Below are 17,339 nucleotides of genomic sequence, written 5' to 3' on the forward strand. Positions count from 1 at the left end.
AGGTGGCTTTTATTTAGAGAAGGCTGTCATCATATCATTCTTTATATTCATTATATTAACGAATTGAAGAGTAATTAATTAAAAAGTAGAAATGAAGAAAACAAAACAAAAAAACCAAATAATTTTCCCATGATGTATGAACAAACAACGAATGAATACAATATCATAATCATAATAATAAGTATTATTATATTACAATTATAATAATATTTTAAAAAACGATAATGAGATGTTTTATGTAAATAATATTTGTGTATGGTGAACTTGACGTTGTTATTTGGCTTTATCTATAATCTCCATCTGTTATCGTGAATGCTGCACCTGTTTGTTTTGGTCGCACTTTATTTTGAAGGCCGTATCCGGGGAGCATTATAGTGACATCTTGTCTATAGCGGGTGTGGATCATAGGGTGTGGATCAGTAACGAGATCGGATAAAGGGACCGGATAACGGGATAACGGGATAACGGGACCGGATAACGGGATAACGGGATAACGGGACCGGATAACGGGACTCCGCCGCCATGCTCCGGCTGTCTCTCTTGCTCCTGGCCGCCCTCGGGGCTTCTGGTCTCGGTCTCCCCGGGTCCCAGGTCTCCGGGGCGGCCGGGCCCTGCCTCGCCCCGCCGCAGTGGGAGGGCCGCTGGGTCCGGTACGACCACAGCACCGGGAGGAACAACCGGGCCTCGGTGTCCTACGACGGCCCGAACCAGCGGGTCCGAGTCCTGCAGCAGCTGAAGAAGCACAGCCCTTGTCAGAGGTCAGTGTCCGTCTGTGTGGAACGTAGACCCCCCCTGACCCTAACCCTGACCCGAGGTTTGAACTGGACCTCACCGGGACCGGGTCTAGTATCCTGCTCCACACTGAGCTCCACCGAGGGGACAAGACAAGAAGAGTCAATTGATAAGACAAGACTCAATGAGACGCGACAAGAATAAGATCTGAATAAAGATAATATAAATAAGATAAGACAAGATATGATATGATAATAATCAAGATAAGATAAATAAGGTAAGATGAAATAAGATAAGACAAGACAAAATAGACAAGACAAGAAGAATCAATTAATAAGACAAGAGTCAATGAGACGAGACAAGAATAAGATCATAATAAAGATAATATAAATAAGACAAGACAAGATATGATAATAATCAAGATAAGATAAATAAGGTAAGATAAAATAAGATAAAATAAGACAAGACTCAATGAGACAAGAATAAGAAAAAGATCATAATAAAGATAATATACATAAGATGAGACAAGTTATGATCATAATCAAGAAAAGATAAATAAGGTAAGATAAGACAAGACAAGACAAAATAGACGAGACAAGAATAAGATCATAATAAAGATAAGATAAATAAGGGATGATAAAATAAGATGAGACAAGACAAGAATAAGATAATAATAAAGATAATATAAGATAATATTAAAGATAAGATAAATAAGATGGGACAAGACAAGATATGATAATAATCAAGATAAGATAAATAAGGTAGGATAAAATAAGATAAGATAAGACAAGACAAAATAGACAAGAATAAGATAATAATAAAGATAATATAAATAATATGAGTCAAGATATGATAAAAATCAAGATAAGATAAATAAGGTAAGATAAGACAAGACAAGAGAAAATAGACAAGACAAGAATAAGATCATAATAAAGATAATATAAATAGGATGAGACAAGACAAGATATGGTAATAATCAAGATGAGATAAATAAGGTAAGATAAAATAAGATAAGATAAGAATACGATCATAATAAAGATAATATAAATAAGATAAGACAAGATATGATATGATAATAATCAAGATAAGATAAATAAGGTAAGATGAAATAAGATAAGACAAGACAAAATAGACAAGACAAGAATAAGATGATAATAAAGATAATATAAGATAATATTGAAGATAAGATAAATAAGATGAGACAAGAATAAGACCATAATAACGATAATATAAATAAGATAAGACAAGACAGGATATGATAATCAAGATGAGATACATAAGGTAAGATAAAATAAGAGTAGATAAGACAAGACAAAATGGACAAGACAAGAATAAGATGATAATAAAGATAATATAAGATAATATTAAAGATAAGATAAATAAGATGAGACAAGATATGATAATAATCAAGATAACATAAATAAGGTAAGATAAAATAAGATAAGACAACACAAAATAAACAAGACAAGAATAAGATCATAATAAAGATAAGATAAATAAGGTAAGATAAAATTAGATAAGACAAGACAAGACAAAATAGACAAGACAAGAATAAGATAATAATAAAGATAAGATAAATAAGGGATGATAAAATAAGATGAGACAAGACAAGAATAAGATAATAATAAAGATAATATAAGATAATATTAAAGATAAGATAAATAAGATGAGACAAGACAAGATATGATCATAATCAAGATAAGATAAATAAGGGAAGATAAAATAAGATAAGATAAGACAAGACAAAATAGACAAGACAAGAATAAGATAATAATAAAGATTATATAAATAAGATAAGACAATATATGATAAAACAAGATAAGATAAGACAAAACAAGACAAAATAGACAAGACAAGAATAAGATAATAATAAAGATTAATAAATAAGATGAGACAAGATATGATCATAATCAAGATAAGATTAATAAGGTGAGATAAAATAAGATAAGATAAGATAAGACAAACCACAAGAAGCTCCAGTTTATTAATAACACGACTCTATCTCCATCTCCTTGCTGCAGGTTCTTTGAGTACATCTACCTGTACCAGAGCATGGTGATGTTCCAGATCGACCAGAAGACCAAAGACTGCTCTAAGATCGCACTGACGGAGAGCTGGGATCCCTTCGACATCCCGGACAACTCCACCTTCGAGGACCAGTACTCCATCGGGGGCCCCGGGGACAGCGTGGAGGTTCAGGAGTGGTCCGACAGGAAGCCGGCACGCAAACGTAAGCCTGCTCTTTATTACCCCGCCTGTAGGTTTGTGTTCAACAAAGAATAAAATACAAAGAACAAGCCTGAATAAAAAGGGCTGTAACCGAACACTCGGATGCACGCGGTGCTTTATCCCATAGACATATATAAAGACTAGATGTCTCGTCTGCTTTGCTGGCCAACGGAGCCGGACGTCCCCACATGGCGGCCATCTTGCTAGGGGGCAGCTCGCTCACCCATAACATTGTGTTGGTAGTGGTAAATAACCATAACTTACAAAATTTTCAACTGATTTTGAAACGGTCTGGTTTGTTATAAACGTCAGAGATGTAGTTATGACACTGCATAAATTATTAATTTTTTTTAGAAAATAACATAATTATTCATAAGTATGCAGTGTCATATCTACATCTCTGACGTTTATAACAAACCAGACCGTTTCAAAATCAGTTGAAAATTGAGCAAGTAATGGTTATTTACCACTACCAACACAATGTTATGGGTGAGCGAGCTGGCCCCTAGCAAGATGGCCGCCATGTGGTGACGTCCGGCTCCGTCAAACGAGACATCTAGTCTTTATATATGTCTATGCTTTATCCCGCAATGTACCTGAAACCTGTATTCTCTTGACTGACCAGCAGGGGGCGACTCCACTTGTTTCTATATAAGTCTATGAGAAAAATTACTCTACTTCTCACTTTATAACGTCAGTTAACATTTTCCTGAGAAGTTTATGTCTCAGTCTCTAGTTTCGAGTCTTCTTCAATACAACCGATGTTCATTTAGTAAATTATAATCCATTGGTTGGTGTGTGGATACCCCAGCGTGATTGATAGCTAGTATCGTCCAATGGGTGCAGGTATAGGTAGATGTGGAGTGCCCTCGAGCGCTCAGTTAGGCTCCACCCCCCTGCTCCACCAATAAGGTTACTTCTGTCAAACTCACAAAACCAACGGGTGACGTCACGGCGGAGGCGCCATCGTCACAGCCAATCAAAGGTCATCAAAATCAGGCTCTAGCCTTTTAGTGCACCCAGTCAGATACTGGCTGGAGCATAAACCAAATCAGAAGTAAGAGTTATGAAACTACAATAATCTTCATGGTAATTCAGATGTTGTGGAAACCCAGAGATCAATGACCTCAGGTGACCTTTAGTGCCAGGTTAAAGTTCACAGAAACAACTCTGAGGTCAAACTGAAGCTGGTGGAGAAACATCTACACTGTCCTCATAAGAAGACTCTGTAAATCTGTATCGGTCAGACACATCCCTTCAATATGTATGGATATGTAATGTTTCCCTTTCATTTGCACATCTTTACACAAAATTTAGATCTTCATTAATTGAAGTAGTGTTTTTAGACGACTTCCTCCGGAGGACATGTCTGAAGACGTCTCATCTGTCTTGCTTGTGTCTCCTGCAGATGAGACCTGGGTGGGCGTGTACACCTTGAAGGACTGTTACCCGGTGCAGGAGACCTACGCCTTCAACAGCAGCGTCACCACCTCCACCCGCTTCTTCGACCTCCGGCTGGGCATCAGCGACCCCGACGTCTTCACCCCCCCCAGCACCTGTCAGTCAGCCCGGCCCGAGGAGATGAGCGAGTCCGACTGCTGATCTTTGACCTAAGATGCTGAGCAGGATTCTGAGGCTGAGACAGAAATCGCTCGTTCTCTGCTCCACAGATTCACACTATTTCTCTCTGCAGCCGAGCATCTATGTAGCGTTGCCAGATTCTTAACTTCACAATAAAATCGGGTGCATTACAATTTGTGCTAATGCACATAAGCTAATGTACATATTACAAATATCCTAGAAATTGGACGCTCAAATAAAATTGCATTAGGTTAATTCATAGCAAGAAGGGAGTGGTTTCGCACCCGGCCTCTGTCCAGTGTTTTACAGAAGTGCTTTTTAATTTGTTAAAATTGTTGTTAGGGCCGATAATCATGCTAACTGCAACCTAACACACAGTTAAAACTATCAGCTGATTATAATACCTTCATGATTTCCTTCATGTTAAAATAGGTTATGTCCTTAAACACGGAAATAAATTGGCGTTTGCACAATCGGATGGCTCGGTTCATTAACCTGCTTATGAGACTTTAATGTGAGGAAGAGAAGCTGCATATGTCATGTGTCCGTCCACAATCTGGACCTATAGCAGCATCACTAAGAGCTGGACACAGACTGACCTGAACCCGTCCAACTATGAGCTTCATCAGAAGGAAGGTTTGAAGTCAACTCTTAAAAGTAGAGAGGGTGAAACTGGGAGATGATTCCACAGAAAAGCATTATTGTGATCAGGCTTTGAAATGAATGTATGTAGCTTGAGTCTTGCTTGTTTGTGTTTTTTTTGGGGAAACGTGTATTTATACAACTAAACCAACACTGAACTAATAATAACTGTAACGTAGGGTTTCAGTGGTCATAATCCTAATTTAAATTTGATGATTCATGCAGAAATCTTGTGAAACATGCAAATATAATTCAAACATTAAAAAATGTTCCACCAAGAAATCTTACTTTTCGTTGTGAATTATTTAAAAATGGGTTGTTCACTGTGTGGCGTGCACATGACCTGAAACCAAGGCTGCCAGCCCTTTCCCCTGTGGGCTCCCGTGACCTCACATGGAGGTTAGGGGTCGAGGGTTTCCTGACTAAAATCTGCATCTGGCTCCAGCATGTCTCCATTGTCAAAGGTTCCAATGCACGTGTGGCCTAACCTCCAAGGCTCTGAGCAGGTGAGAACTCCATCTTGTTTTCATCCCTGTACCTGGCCGTGTACGGGCCTCTTTTCCTCCAGGAGATATTTGTTTCCTTCATTTTCTGTCACGTTTTAGAAGCGACGTCATTGGGTGAATCCAGCCGAGGTTCCACTCCTGTGTTCTCACTTCACGTTCTCCTGGGTTTCTACAGACTTTATACCAGGAGGCGGAGACAGTCTGCAGAAACTAGAGAGTCTCACTCGAACAATTGCGTTCACACCAGGTTCACACATGCATTACGTGGTTTTCTGGGGGAGGGTATTGTTGAGACAGGTAAAACCAGCTGTTCTTCATTATCCGTGTGTTCTGACCCTGGGCAGCAACTGAGATGTCCAGGAAGATTCGTTTTGAATCACAAACGTCCTGCATGTTGATAGAGTAGAACACCTGAGTAGAATCTTGAGTGATTTAATTAAACTGAACAGTGCTGGGAAGGGCTTTGACTCATCTGGGCACAATGAAAACCTTGGCCACCAGTACACACCAGTAAACATCACTTGACCTTTACCAGTTTTAAGCCCAAATCTACCAGTTTTTTAACGTGTCTAACTGCAGTGTTACCTTTTGATTTCAAATATGTTATTTTTTTCCTCAAACACAGAAAAAAACTACTTATGAGACAAATCGTTAACAATTGTCTGTTACGTGTTTATCATCCCACCTGCTGTAATTATGTCAACATGAATTTGATATCGCCCACAATAATAACTTCACTTTATTCCCAGTATATAACCTTTAACTACTCGGTTGAGTAGCAGGACAGAAAGTAGGATTTCGGTGGAATAAACATTTAAAAGTATAGGTTTTTCTTCAGGGCAGATAAACCAGGTAGGATGAACACAAAGTTTTCTAACTTCACTTCCATCATGATATACTTTATTCTATTTTATTTTATTCTATTTCTTATATATTGTTGTTTTTTATATTGTTGTTTTATGTTCAGTGCAACAATGACGAGGCAATTTCCTGTATGTGCAAACATACCTGGCAAATAAAAGAATTCTGATTCTGATTCTGATGAGAAGCAGTCACTTCACAAAGTCTTTAACTGCAGCAGGTGCATCACCTTCTTCGGTCCCCTGGAAACACTTCCGGTGTTGTTTTAGCTACTTGCAGTGCGTTTCTGTATCTGCACATAAAGTGACTTTTTCTGGAGCATGCGTCATCAAATTGACGAAGTTGTTTTCTTATTTTTAGCAACGCGTATTTTCGCGTGTTGAGCCCTCTCGACCACCGTATAAACAACAGCCTCTCGGTCATCCATGTCGCTAGGGGGCGCTGGCACAAAAACAACTCCGGACACTGCAGCCTCCTGTTTGGCAGGAAGATAAAAAATTGCTCGGGTCAGGAAGTGGAAGAGTCCGCATCGAGCGGACGCAGTGAAACCATCAGAGGACCGGATCCACCAGGGGACCGGAGACCACCAGGGGACCGGGGACACCAGGGGACCGGATCCACCAGGGGACTGTGTGGGGAAACCAGACCGAGCGAAGCAGCCTCGTTGACAGGTAAACAAGCCGCTAACCGCCGCTGTCAGTGCACCAGCAGCAGGAGCTAACATGCTAGCATGCTAACAGGGACTTGGGCTGCTGCTGCACCTCCTGTCGTGTCTGTCTCCGTCTCAGGGGACATCACAGCCCTGGTCCTTCCGGGGGGATCCACGTCCCTTTTCTGGGGACATCACAGCTCTGGTCCCTCCGGGGGTCCACGTCCCTCTTCTGGGGACATCACAGTTCTGGTTCCTCCGGGGGTCCACGTCCCTCTTCTGGGGACATCACAGCTCTGGTCCCTCCGGGGGTCCACGTCCCTCTTCTGGAGACATCGCTCTCTGTGTCTCATTCTGGTCCTTTCAGCTCAAACCTGTCCCCCCAGCTGAGGTCTGTCCAACACTCTGGTGGACATGTTGTTGAGTCCAGAGGGACATGAAGCAGTGAAGATCACGTGACACCACACAGGACTGTCTTCAATGTGGAGACAAAGAGTCTGCTGCTTGTGTCACGTGTGTCTGTCTTGTTCTGGACATTCTTCGGAGCGTGTCCATCATATCCATCATGTTCAACATGTCCAACGTGTCCAACGTGTCCAACATGTCCAGGTGAGGACGAGTCCAGCAGGACCAGGTCCCAGGGAACGAGTGACGTGTGGATGAGGTTTCTATCACTGGAATGGAACTGGAGGAGGACACACGTACACGTAGAAGACAAAGACGTCAACTTGTAAAGACAAGGAGCCGGTGTGAATGACCTGTAAACAACAACAATAACAATAACAGAATGTATGCGTCATGTCTGGCCTCCTGCTGCTCTACAGGCTCCGCCCCTCGTGTTCCTGTTGTTGACAATCTCGTGGACTCAATTAAACTATTGATTATTAATTAAATTGTTGATTCTATATTACACACACATAACACGTGTTTATCGTTAAGTTGAATGAAACCAGTTGGTTTTAATCACAAGCTTTTAAAGACACTTTCCATCATTTAAAAGTCAGTTATCGGATCATTTTCTTATTTCATCCCTTCAGATGAAATAAGACGTTTGAGCTCTGGGAGATTAAGATTGACCTTTTTTTAAATATAAAAGAAATAATTGAGTGATTAATGATCGCTAATCATACAAGCAACGCTATCTGCCTGGCTCCGTGACACTCGAGGAATTCAAGAAACCTGTTGAAAGCCTCTCGTTTATCGTCTCTGTTCCAAAGAGCATCACTGGCGTCCAGAACCAATAACAACACAACAATAAATCATGTGGATTAATCCGCCACAGAAAGTAGGTCCCATCACAGGCAGTGTTTCCTGGAAGCAGTTGAGGAGAAGAACATGGACCATGAGGTGTTTTTAAAGATCTGCCTCCTGGTCCAGAGGAACCACATGGTGGACAAGTCAGAAAGTGTTGGACTCAGTTGTTGGTTTCTGTCTTTTCATGTGATTTATGACAATAATAAGTAATTGTAATAAACAGCCATGTCCCTCAGAGTCTCTGATGTGTCTTCCACCGTCTGCTCCCCCCCCCCAGATGCAGTTGATCTCCGCTGAGTGGATCAAGGCCCACTAACGCGGCTTCCTGCTCCGATGACCCGCCTCCTCTGAGTCCCAAGTGCACCTTCTTGAGCGTTGACCGGTGGGCGGGGCCAGCCCTGCCAGGAGGGCGTGGCCGACGATGGACAGCCGATGCAGCAGCAGCGCCGATTCGCGGCTGACCGGCAGGGGGGTGGGGTCTATCAACACGACGCCCATCTGCGCCAGGTCGTACGAAGCCGTGGAGAAGAAGTGCATCTCCGACGTGAGGAGGACCTTCTGCCTCTTCGTCACCTTTGACCTCTTGTTCATCACCTTGCTCTGGATCATTGAGCTGAATGTAAGACACGTCGGTCTGTGTGGTGGAGGCGTGTCTGATACTGAACGCCTGTTTCTGACATGTTTAATAGGTCGGCGTGCTGGTGATGAGTTATGACTCAGAGCAGATGATGATGAGGGGAACGCCACTAGATATTCATCCAACAGCAGAAGACATATTTCACTTGAAATCATAGAATCAAATCAAATCAAAGTTTATTGTCACATGCACCAATGACAGCAGTGAAATTCTTGGGACATGGCAGGCAGCATCTACACAGTAGACGGGCTTTACAAAAATTTAAAAAAAGAATTGACATACCATATAACGTATAACATATTAAAATATTAAAATGAAGCAGAAAAATATTAAAATGAAGCAGATGTTTACCGGGTGGAGTGGGGAATATTAAATTAAAACAAAAAAATATGAATATATATGTAGTAAGTACGTAGTAAGTGGGACCTGTGATCTTTTGACCTGGCAGGCAAGGGCTTTACAAAATAAAAATAACATAACATAACATATAACATATAACATATAACATATAACATATAACATATAACATAGCATAGAGAGAGAAGAGTCATGTGATCGTCAGTGATTCCTAAGATGTCGTTATCAAACCCTTCTGACACACAAATACATCTTTTTACAGTTTAACCGTAAATAAAGAAAACACAATATCAGGCAAATATAAGCGGCAGAAGTTATATTCAGAAAATAAACATAATTTTTTACATAAACTAAAAACCACACCTACTTTCTGCATTGTTTAAAAGTGGATTTACTTCAGCACAGTTTTAATCATTAATTCCTATGATGTCGTTATCGAACTCTTCTGACACACAAATACATCTTTTTACAGTTTAACCATAAACTGTATTATAAATAAAGAAAACACAATTTCAGACTAATATAAGCTGCAGAAGTTATATTCAGAAAATAAAATGAAAACCACACATTCTTTCTGCATTGTTTAAAAGTGGATTTACTTCGGCACAGTTTTAATCAGCTGAGTCATGTGATGCATTCTGCTGACGCCGTTCATTGAGGGTTATTACATTTTCTGTAAAACCTTCTCTGATAAGGGTTAAATATAATTGTGATATTTACAACTGTGCTTTGTGTGGTTAAATGTTTGTGTCTGAATTGTGTCGAGTCCGAACAGAAGCGGGTCAGGTGCTGCGGGGGGGGGAAGTGAATCGAGGTCACGCAGCGGTAACACTGTGTGCTCTGAATGAGGAAACACATTCCCACAATGCTCTGGATTCAGCCAACGCAGCCTGGAGCGTGTGTACAGTGTGTGTACAGTGTGTGTACAGTGTGTGTAGTGTGTGTACAGTGTGTGTAGACTGTGTGAGACTCAGACAGTTTGTGTATCTTTGGTTTTTGACTGTTTTATTTAACAGTTAAATGTTCTCACAGCTTTAAACCTGTTGAGCTCATTCTACGCCTGTTACCGACAAACAGTTGCTGTTGACTTTAGCCACGACGGGAAAACACAGTTCAGGAAGTTACTTGTGATAAAAAGTTTACAGTGTTTCCATCTATGAAGTGTTAAAACCAATAAAGATTTCATAAAGGAACTATAAGTAGATCATTGTTGAGGAGGGAAATTCCAAAGTTCAGTGTAGTCAGCACAAGAGTTTGAAGAACAAGTTTTAAATTCCGCTCATGCTGCTGACGTGGTATGTGAGAAACTCAGGGAAGATAATGACTATGAATACATACGTGGGGTTTTTTAATTCTCTACTCAGCTACTTCACCATATCTTCCTTCATTTGCAAGTGTCAGTAATTGTGTGACTGTGATTTTCCTTCATATCTGTTGCTCTTGACGTAGATTTAATCAAACTTCCTTCATCTACTTAAAAAGAAACAAAGGGATAAAACAATCAGGGACTGATATCTATGAGTGTGTTTAAGTTAAGATTAAGTTAAGGTGATTGATTTAAGATGGGATTATGTTGATCAGTTCTATTTGTGTGGCAGGTGAACGGAGGCATTCAGCAGCAGCTGGATAAAGAAATCCTGCACTACGACTACCATGCCTCCTTCTTCGACATCTTTGTGAGTCTGCGTTGTTGTTTTTGTTATCATTCAGAAAGAAGGTGTGTGATTGTTCAGCTTCGTTCATTCTGTTGAATTGTTTCCCTCCACTCCTTCCTTTCTATCACTCTCCCCTTCAGCTCCTGGCTGTTTTCAGGTTTGCTGCCCTCATCTTGGCCTACGCCGTCTTCAAGCTGGGTCACTGGTGGGCCATCGCTGTAAGTGTTCATGCTGTGATATATGAAAGTTTGTCTTTTATCTCCATTCAGCATTTAATCCAGAGATCAGTCTTCCTGGAGAACACAGAATAAATGAAACTTCACGACAAAGTAATTCTGAAATATTACTGTTTAGATGGGAAATAATTACACGTCAGTGCAGAGCAAGTTGATTTCAAGTTCAATTTATTCTTTTAATAGGTTTACATCGTATACATTTATTGTGTGAAGTCAAACATTTTTATGAACACGTGACTATTTAGTATTTGACATGTGACATGAATGATATAATTGCGTGGTTGCTCTGTGCAGGTCACCACTGCAGTCAGCTGTGCTTTCCTGATCGTTAAGGTCATTTTATCAAAGGTAAGAATCACTATTCATGTCAGAAAAACGACATCATAATTATCAGGGATATTTCTGTGTAAGTGTCAAAAGCTGTGTGTTGACTGAACCTGCACTGGTTTGTGTGTGTGTTTGTGTGTGTGTGTGTGTGTAGCTGCTGTCTCAGGGGGCCTTCGGGTACCTGCTGCCCATCGTCTCCTTCGTGTTGGCCTGGATTGAAACATGGCTGCTCGACTTCAAGGTTCTGCCTCAGGAGGCCGAAGACGAAAACCGTGAGTCACCGTCGCTCAGCTCGTCTCTAACGTCGAACTCCCACCAACCCAAATGCAAATATCTGACCTCTGCCTTATGTACAAGTATTTAGATTCTTTAAATGCTTCTTTATTTTTGTCATTAAAGTTTTTTTATTTATTCATGTATATAAAAACATACAAACTCAAAAAACAACATTTATAACAGCATCAACAGACAGTATACCCATCATACAACCATATAAAGGCCTCCTGCAAATCGATATTTTCTTTTTTTTTCTTGAAACAACCAGAATGTACATCCAGCACCATGTCTACAAATTTTTCCATATGCCCTATCTACAAAAAAATACGGTCCCAGGCCCTCCTAAAATCTTCCTCTTCATTGTTCATTCTAGCCAACATGCGTTCATAAGATGCAACCTCGTACATAATTCCCATCCATTTTTTAACATCTGGGGCAACTGTACTTTTCCATACTCTAAGAATCGTTCGAGCAGCTATGACCATCCCGACTTTTAAAACTACCCGATCATATTTAGATATTTGGAATTTCTGTTTGATCCCCTAACAAACACAGTCTTGGTGATACAGGTACCGCCGCCCCCAGCCATTTACTCACATGTTCCAGTACTTTCTCCCAAAATGGGTACACTAGCTTACAGTATTTAGATTCTTAGTGTCATTGAAAAAATACTGCATTCAGGTACAAATCCCCCATTTCAAAAGTAAATCAGCATGTGTGGCTGCAGGGGGCGCTGTTGCTCAGTAACAGTTCCATAGAGCTGCTTTTACACTCTGTAATTCTTCTCTTGTCCTCGCTGTCCCCTCATGTGTCCCCCCCCTCTGTCTTCCAGGATATCAGTCCTTCGTGGACGCCACACAGCGAGCTCCTCTCATGTGTGCCGGTCCGTTATCTGACGGACAGTTCTACTCTCCACCCGAGTCTCTGGCAGGTCAGTGAACTCACACCGAACCAGAACCAGCCGTCGGCCACAATATCAACCTTTACTCTGTGAAGCCGAGAGCTCGTCTGGTTCCTCAGACTCAGAGGAACTGGTTGAACAGGTTGAACTGGAACCACAAGCAGCAGAACAGCTGAGTGGAACATCTGGAACATGCACTTAAAAACAGCTCAGGCAACATTGCTCTCTTTGGACGGCGCTACGCTAGCTGTTTCCCCTTGATTCCAGTCTTTGTGCTAAGCTAAGCTGGTTTATTATCTTCTCATCAAACGCTTCTCAAAAGAGCAAATAAGTGTCTTTCCCAAAATATCAAATTATTCCTTAAAGGTTGAATCTTATTTTACTTGTAGATTTGTCGGTTTCCTGTTCTCACTGAATTGTTTCTCTTGTTTTCAGACTCTGACGAGGAGCTGGACGATAAACATGATCCAGAAAAAGGGCTGATTCAGCAGGTGACCTAACAGGTAACAGTGACACTCAAACACGTCGGGTGAATTCCTGGATGAGGATGAATTCACTGACCTCAGATGATCAACCTTCTTTCATCTCTTCTGTTTTCTCTCCTTCACAGGATCATCACGTCTGGGTTGTTTCTCCGTTTTGCTCCCGTCGTGCTACTGAGGGAAAATTCTGCCTTATGCATTGTGACATTTTTAGTTTTTATTCACCTCAAACGAAGTCTTTGTAAACTACAAACGCACTTCAGCGTGTGATATCAGCCTCGTGCATGAACACAGAAAGGCAAAGTGCCGCTTCAAAAGCAATGTCAGTGTCTTGTGGTCATTTTTAGAATCCTGTTTTTTTTCTGTACCTTTCTGAGGAGAATTCAAATGAACGTTATCGATACACTTATGATCACTTTCACAACTGTTTCTTCCTTCTTGAGGGTATTAACGTCTTATATTCGCATCATGTTTACTTTGAGTTTGTTGATCATTTCCATGTGGGTGGATTTAAAGTCACTGTAAAGAAAAGTAAGCTCGCTCCAGGGAGGAACAGGAGGAACTCTCCGGCCAGTATTGAATTCACGGACGGCGTTTGTAGCAAATGGAAGTGGAAATATTTACGATTATTGTACATAACTTCATGCATGCCTTGCCCAGTGGTTTTGTTTTTATGAAAAGCTTGCCTGTAAAACAGAATCATTAAAATGTGAAACTCGTGTGATTGTCCTTTTTTTCCTACTTTGGTTTATTTTCATGTCGTCATGAACCAAGGAGAGAATCTGTTTGGGACATTCTGGAATAAATCTGCTGGAGGTTAAACAGATAAATGTTACTCATTCACTATAAAAAAATTCTAAACATAAGAAGAAAAGTTGAATTTCATTATCTACTTATATTAAATCAATTAGAACCAAAATAGGTTCATTTTTGAATTGTTTCCTATTCATTTATATTTTATTAGAATTTAGTGACATTTCTGCTCCAGCTACAATATCAATTAGTTTAGATTTAAAAAGAAGTTAATAACTAGACAACACTTTTAGCACTGAAAACATGTTGAACAAAGAAATGCACAAACCAACAGCGTCTGTAATACTGGTTTATTATTTTTTTCACATTTTCATCAACATGAGTCAAGTATCTAATGCATTTGTCCACAAATTTACATTTTGCCTTCGTTCATTGTGGCCTTCAGTCAAAAAAACACTGTACTTTAAGAAATAAATACAATACTGATAATAAACAAGAAGAAAGAACGCTAACGTCTGACGGAGCTCACACAGGTTCAGTGATTGTTTCCACTCTGTCTGGAAATGATGACATGAGACGACGCCCCCTACTGTCCAAACAAGGATGGGACACGAGCAGTGAGACTCCGAGGAAAATCAACAACACGAGGATGAAGCACTGAGACCGAATCTGCCCCGAGTTGTCACTGGAGCATCGAATGAGGATTAATCCGCCGCTGAAAATAGTCCCCGGCAAACGGCCCAATTTGCTCTTGTGTGTTAAACCCGACATCGAGCAGCAGCTTCAGGACGAGACTGAGCCTTCACACACACGTTCAATGAGTCAGCATTCAAACAGAACAGCAGCTTATCAATAAACAGAACACACGTGGGAGGAGCAACCAAACCCTTTCATGAACACGCTCACACTGAGTCACAGCCACAGTCTCTGGCGTTTCCATGGACACCAATAATCTGACTTCTGACCTTATTCTGAATGAAACACGACTCAGGTTCTGAGTCATTAGAAGCAATGATTTAGATTCTGTGTATACTCCATTCATGTTTACTCGTTCCTCCGAATCCTCAGAGCTCAGCGTCGTCACTGAACTCTGAGGATTCGGAGGAAAGAACTCAGCAAAGCAGAATTTGAAACCAGAGACAAATATGACGACTGACACGGATGTAACATCGTGAGAGAGGAGGCTGATCCTCAGGAAGTCACAGGAAACACGACTTTAAACTTTAACAAAATGAAAATACAGCTCAGAAATGCTTTGGACTAACTAACCCGCAGATTGTAAATAAAGATCGTCTCCACTTCCTCCCAAAGCCCAAAACATGCCGGGGATTCCATCTAGTGCTGAAGACGTCATCTGAAGCCAGAGTCTGTCCAGCTGTGATCGGGAACTTTTTGTCTGAACTGTTGTTTTCTGTACGATCATTTTACGCAGTGAAGTTTTGAAAAACAGAAAAGTTTGTTTGTTTGTTTTGAGGATTGAAAAAAGGAATGCCCAATAACAGTTAAAGGGAGTAACTCTCCTAATTTCTTTCTTGATTCTGATCCCTCGACTTTCCGATCCGATACCAGTGCATTTAATAAAACAACAATACCAGTGTAACTAACCCTGTATGAAGTGATGACTACGATCCTTGTTGTGTGACCTGGCTCAGATTAAACGCTTTGAAACACAAATACAGAGAATGAATAACACAGAACTTCTTTTAGTTTCTAGTTTAACATTCAGAACTGAAAAAGAACAAATAAATAAATCTAGGAAAACACAACAACTACTTCTATGACCTGCTCCAAACTGAAGTCTGGAGAATCTTAAAGATACAGGAGTGTTTGAGACAGAGGCTGAAAAGAGGAGCTGCAGCAACGGACAGTTTGAGGAAAGCTATGTTTTCTGAACATTGAAGCATGAAAACATTAACACTGATTAAAACGATCAACCTCAATATGAACAGAATGTTTTTTAAAACAAAAAAGGTTCCAATAATCGCCCCTGAAGATTTTAGAACCAGTTCCTCACAAAATAATGTTTTGAGCCCAACAATAAAAGAAAAAGAAACTTCATAAGATGGAGAGTTCTCTGCAGTGTGGTTATGGTTCGGTGAAACATTAAAAACTTCTTCTACAAGTTTCACTTTCAGAAAAAATCTAAAGCTAAAACAATCAGTGATTCCGACAGAAATTTGATCAACAATATTTTTGACAATTGATTAAAGTAATTTATCAAACAATAACACTAAATATTTAACAGTTCTTAAATTCTTAAAATGTGTAGAATTGCTGCTTCTCTCTGTTTTAAAACCTTTTGGTTTCGTCGAACAAGGAAAACGTCTCCTCGGGCTCAGAAAGTCTGACAAGCACTTTTCACTTTTTGACACTAATCAATAGATTCAATGATAAAGAAAACAATCATAAGCTGCAGTGATCTGAAGCCTTTTCTGAACCAACCACATGGAAACGGTTTCCTTCTTCTCGCTTCTCACACTTCAACTCACACAGACTGTTTGCAAGTGGTGAAGAAAACAGCAGATCCAATTCCCTCAGGCAAGAAGGTCATGACCCATAAATCACTGGTTCTACTGGGAAACAATTAGCTAACAACAAGCAGGAGGAGTGGAAATAGTTTTCCATTCAGGCTTGTTATTTCTGGAGATGACTTCGATTAGACGACTACACTACGACCTCTACGTGATGGTCGACTACTTGTCTTTCTACAGGTTTAGTACAAGTGTTGCTGTTGGTGAATGGCTGTGTCACTCATGAGTCAGAAATACACTTTCCCAGTTCGATATGGAAACCTCAGCGAGCTCAGTTCTTTTCCTTCCAGCCGCTCGGACGATCCCAGTGACTCGTCCAGCTGGGTCAGGGAAGGGGTCAGGAGGAAAAGGCCAATCCTGTTCTTTTCTGGTTAAACCACTTATCAGGTGCCAGTCCGAGGGGAACCAGCTCGGGTGTATGGATGCTTTGTATATGGAGCCGGCGAAAGCCAAACAATCCGACTTGCAGCGGTAATACTACGTGTCCTTGTGTCACGGGAGAAACAAAAGGCCGAGCGTCGGACAGGAATGCATTCTGTGCGAGCCAAGCTGCTTGACCCCAGTGACCTGTCGTCCAGCTGGATGCTTTTCAAATGGTTTTAACCCGAAACAAATTAATCACACCAAAAAGGAAAAGGAACAAGAAATGGATGCTAGACATTGTTTTTTCAGTTTTTTTTTCCACATAGCACCATGCCATCGGTTTCCAGTTCTCAACACTTGCAAAATC

The 17,339-nt window shown here is 40.6% G+C and overlaps 2 protein-coding genes across 2 annotated transcripts; both read left to right on the plus strand.

The window, feature by feature from the left end:
- Positions 1-375: 375 nt before the first annotated feature.
- Positions 376-5,466, plus strand: epdr1 (ependymin related 1). The gene is made up of 3 exons (XM_061083937.1): positions 376-758; positions 2,754-2,962; positions 4,370-5,466. The coding sequence occupies exons 1-3, from the start codon at positions 523-525 to the stop codon at positions 4,561-4,563; spliced, it is 639 nt and encodes a 212-aa protein (XP_060939920.1). The 5' UTR covers positions 376-522; the 3' UTR covers positions 4,564-5,466.
- A 1,601-nt stretch (positions 5,467-7,067) lies between these two features.
- stard3nl (STARD3 N-terminal like) lies at positions 7,068-14,044 on the plus strand. The gene is made up of 9 exons (XM_061084003.1): positions 7,068-7,222; positions 8,732-9,073; positions 11,047-11,124; positions 11,244-11,321; positions 11,634-11,687; positions 11,821-11,938; positions 12,775-12,873; positions 13,279-13,346; positions 13,454-14,044. The coding sequence occupies exons 2-8, from the start codon at positions 8,876-8,878 to the stop codon at positions 13,341-13,343; spliced, it is 690 nt and encodes a 229-aa protein (XP_060939986.1). The 5' UTR covers positions 7,068-7,222; positions 8,732-8,875; the 3' UTR covers positions 13,344-13,346; positions 13,454-14,044.
- The last annotated feature ends 3,295 nt before the right edge of the window (positions 14,045-17,339 follow it).

Source organism: Limanda limanda, chromosome 13, assembly GCF_963576545.1.
Source record: "Limanda limanda chromosome 13, fLimLim1.1, whole genome shotgun sequence".
In the NCBI taxonomy this organism is placed as follows: Eukaryota; Metazoa; Chordata; class Actinopteri; order Pleuronectiformes; family Pleuronectidae; genus Limanda; species Limanda limanda.

Coding starts and splice junctions, on each gene's coding strand:
- epdr1 (XM_061083937.1), top strand. CDS start 523: ATGCTCCGGCTGTCTCTCTTGCTCCTGGCCGCCCTCGGGGCTTCTGGT. Junction 759..2,753: donor AAGCACAGCCCTTGTCAGAG/GTCAGTGTCCGT, acceptor TCCTTGCTGCAG/GTTCTTTGAGTACATCTACC. Junction 2,963..4,369: donor CAGGAAGCCGGCACGCAAAC/GTAAGCCTGCTC, acceptor TGTCTCCTGCAG/ATGAGACCTGGGTGGGCGTG.
- stard3nl (XM_061084003.1), top strand. CDS start 8,876: ATGGACAGCCGATGCAGCAGCAGCGCCGATTCGCGGCTGACCGGCAGG. Junction 11,688..11,820: donor TTAAGGTCATTTTATCAAAG/GTAAGAATCACT, acceptor GTGTGTGTGTAG/CTGCTGTCTCAGGGGGCCTT. Junction 12,874..13,278: donor TCCACCCGAGTCTCTGGCAG/GTCAGTGAACTC, acceptor TCTTGTTTTCAG/ACTCTGACGAGGAGCTGGAC.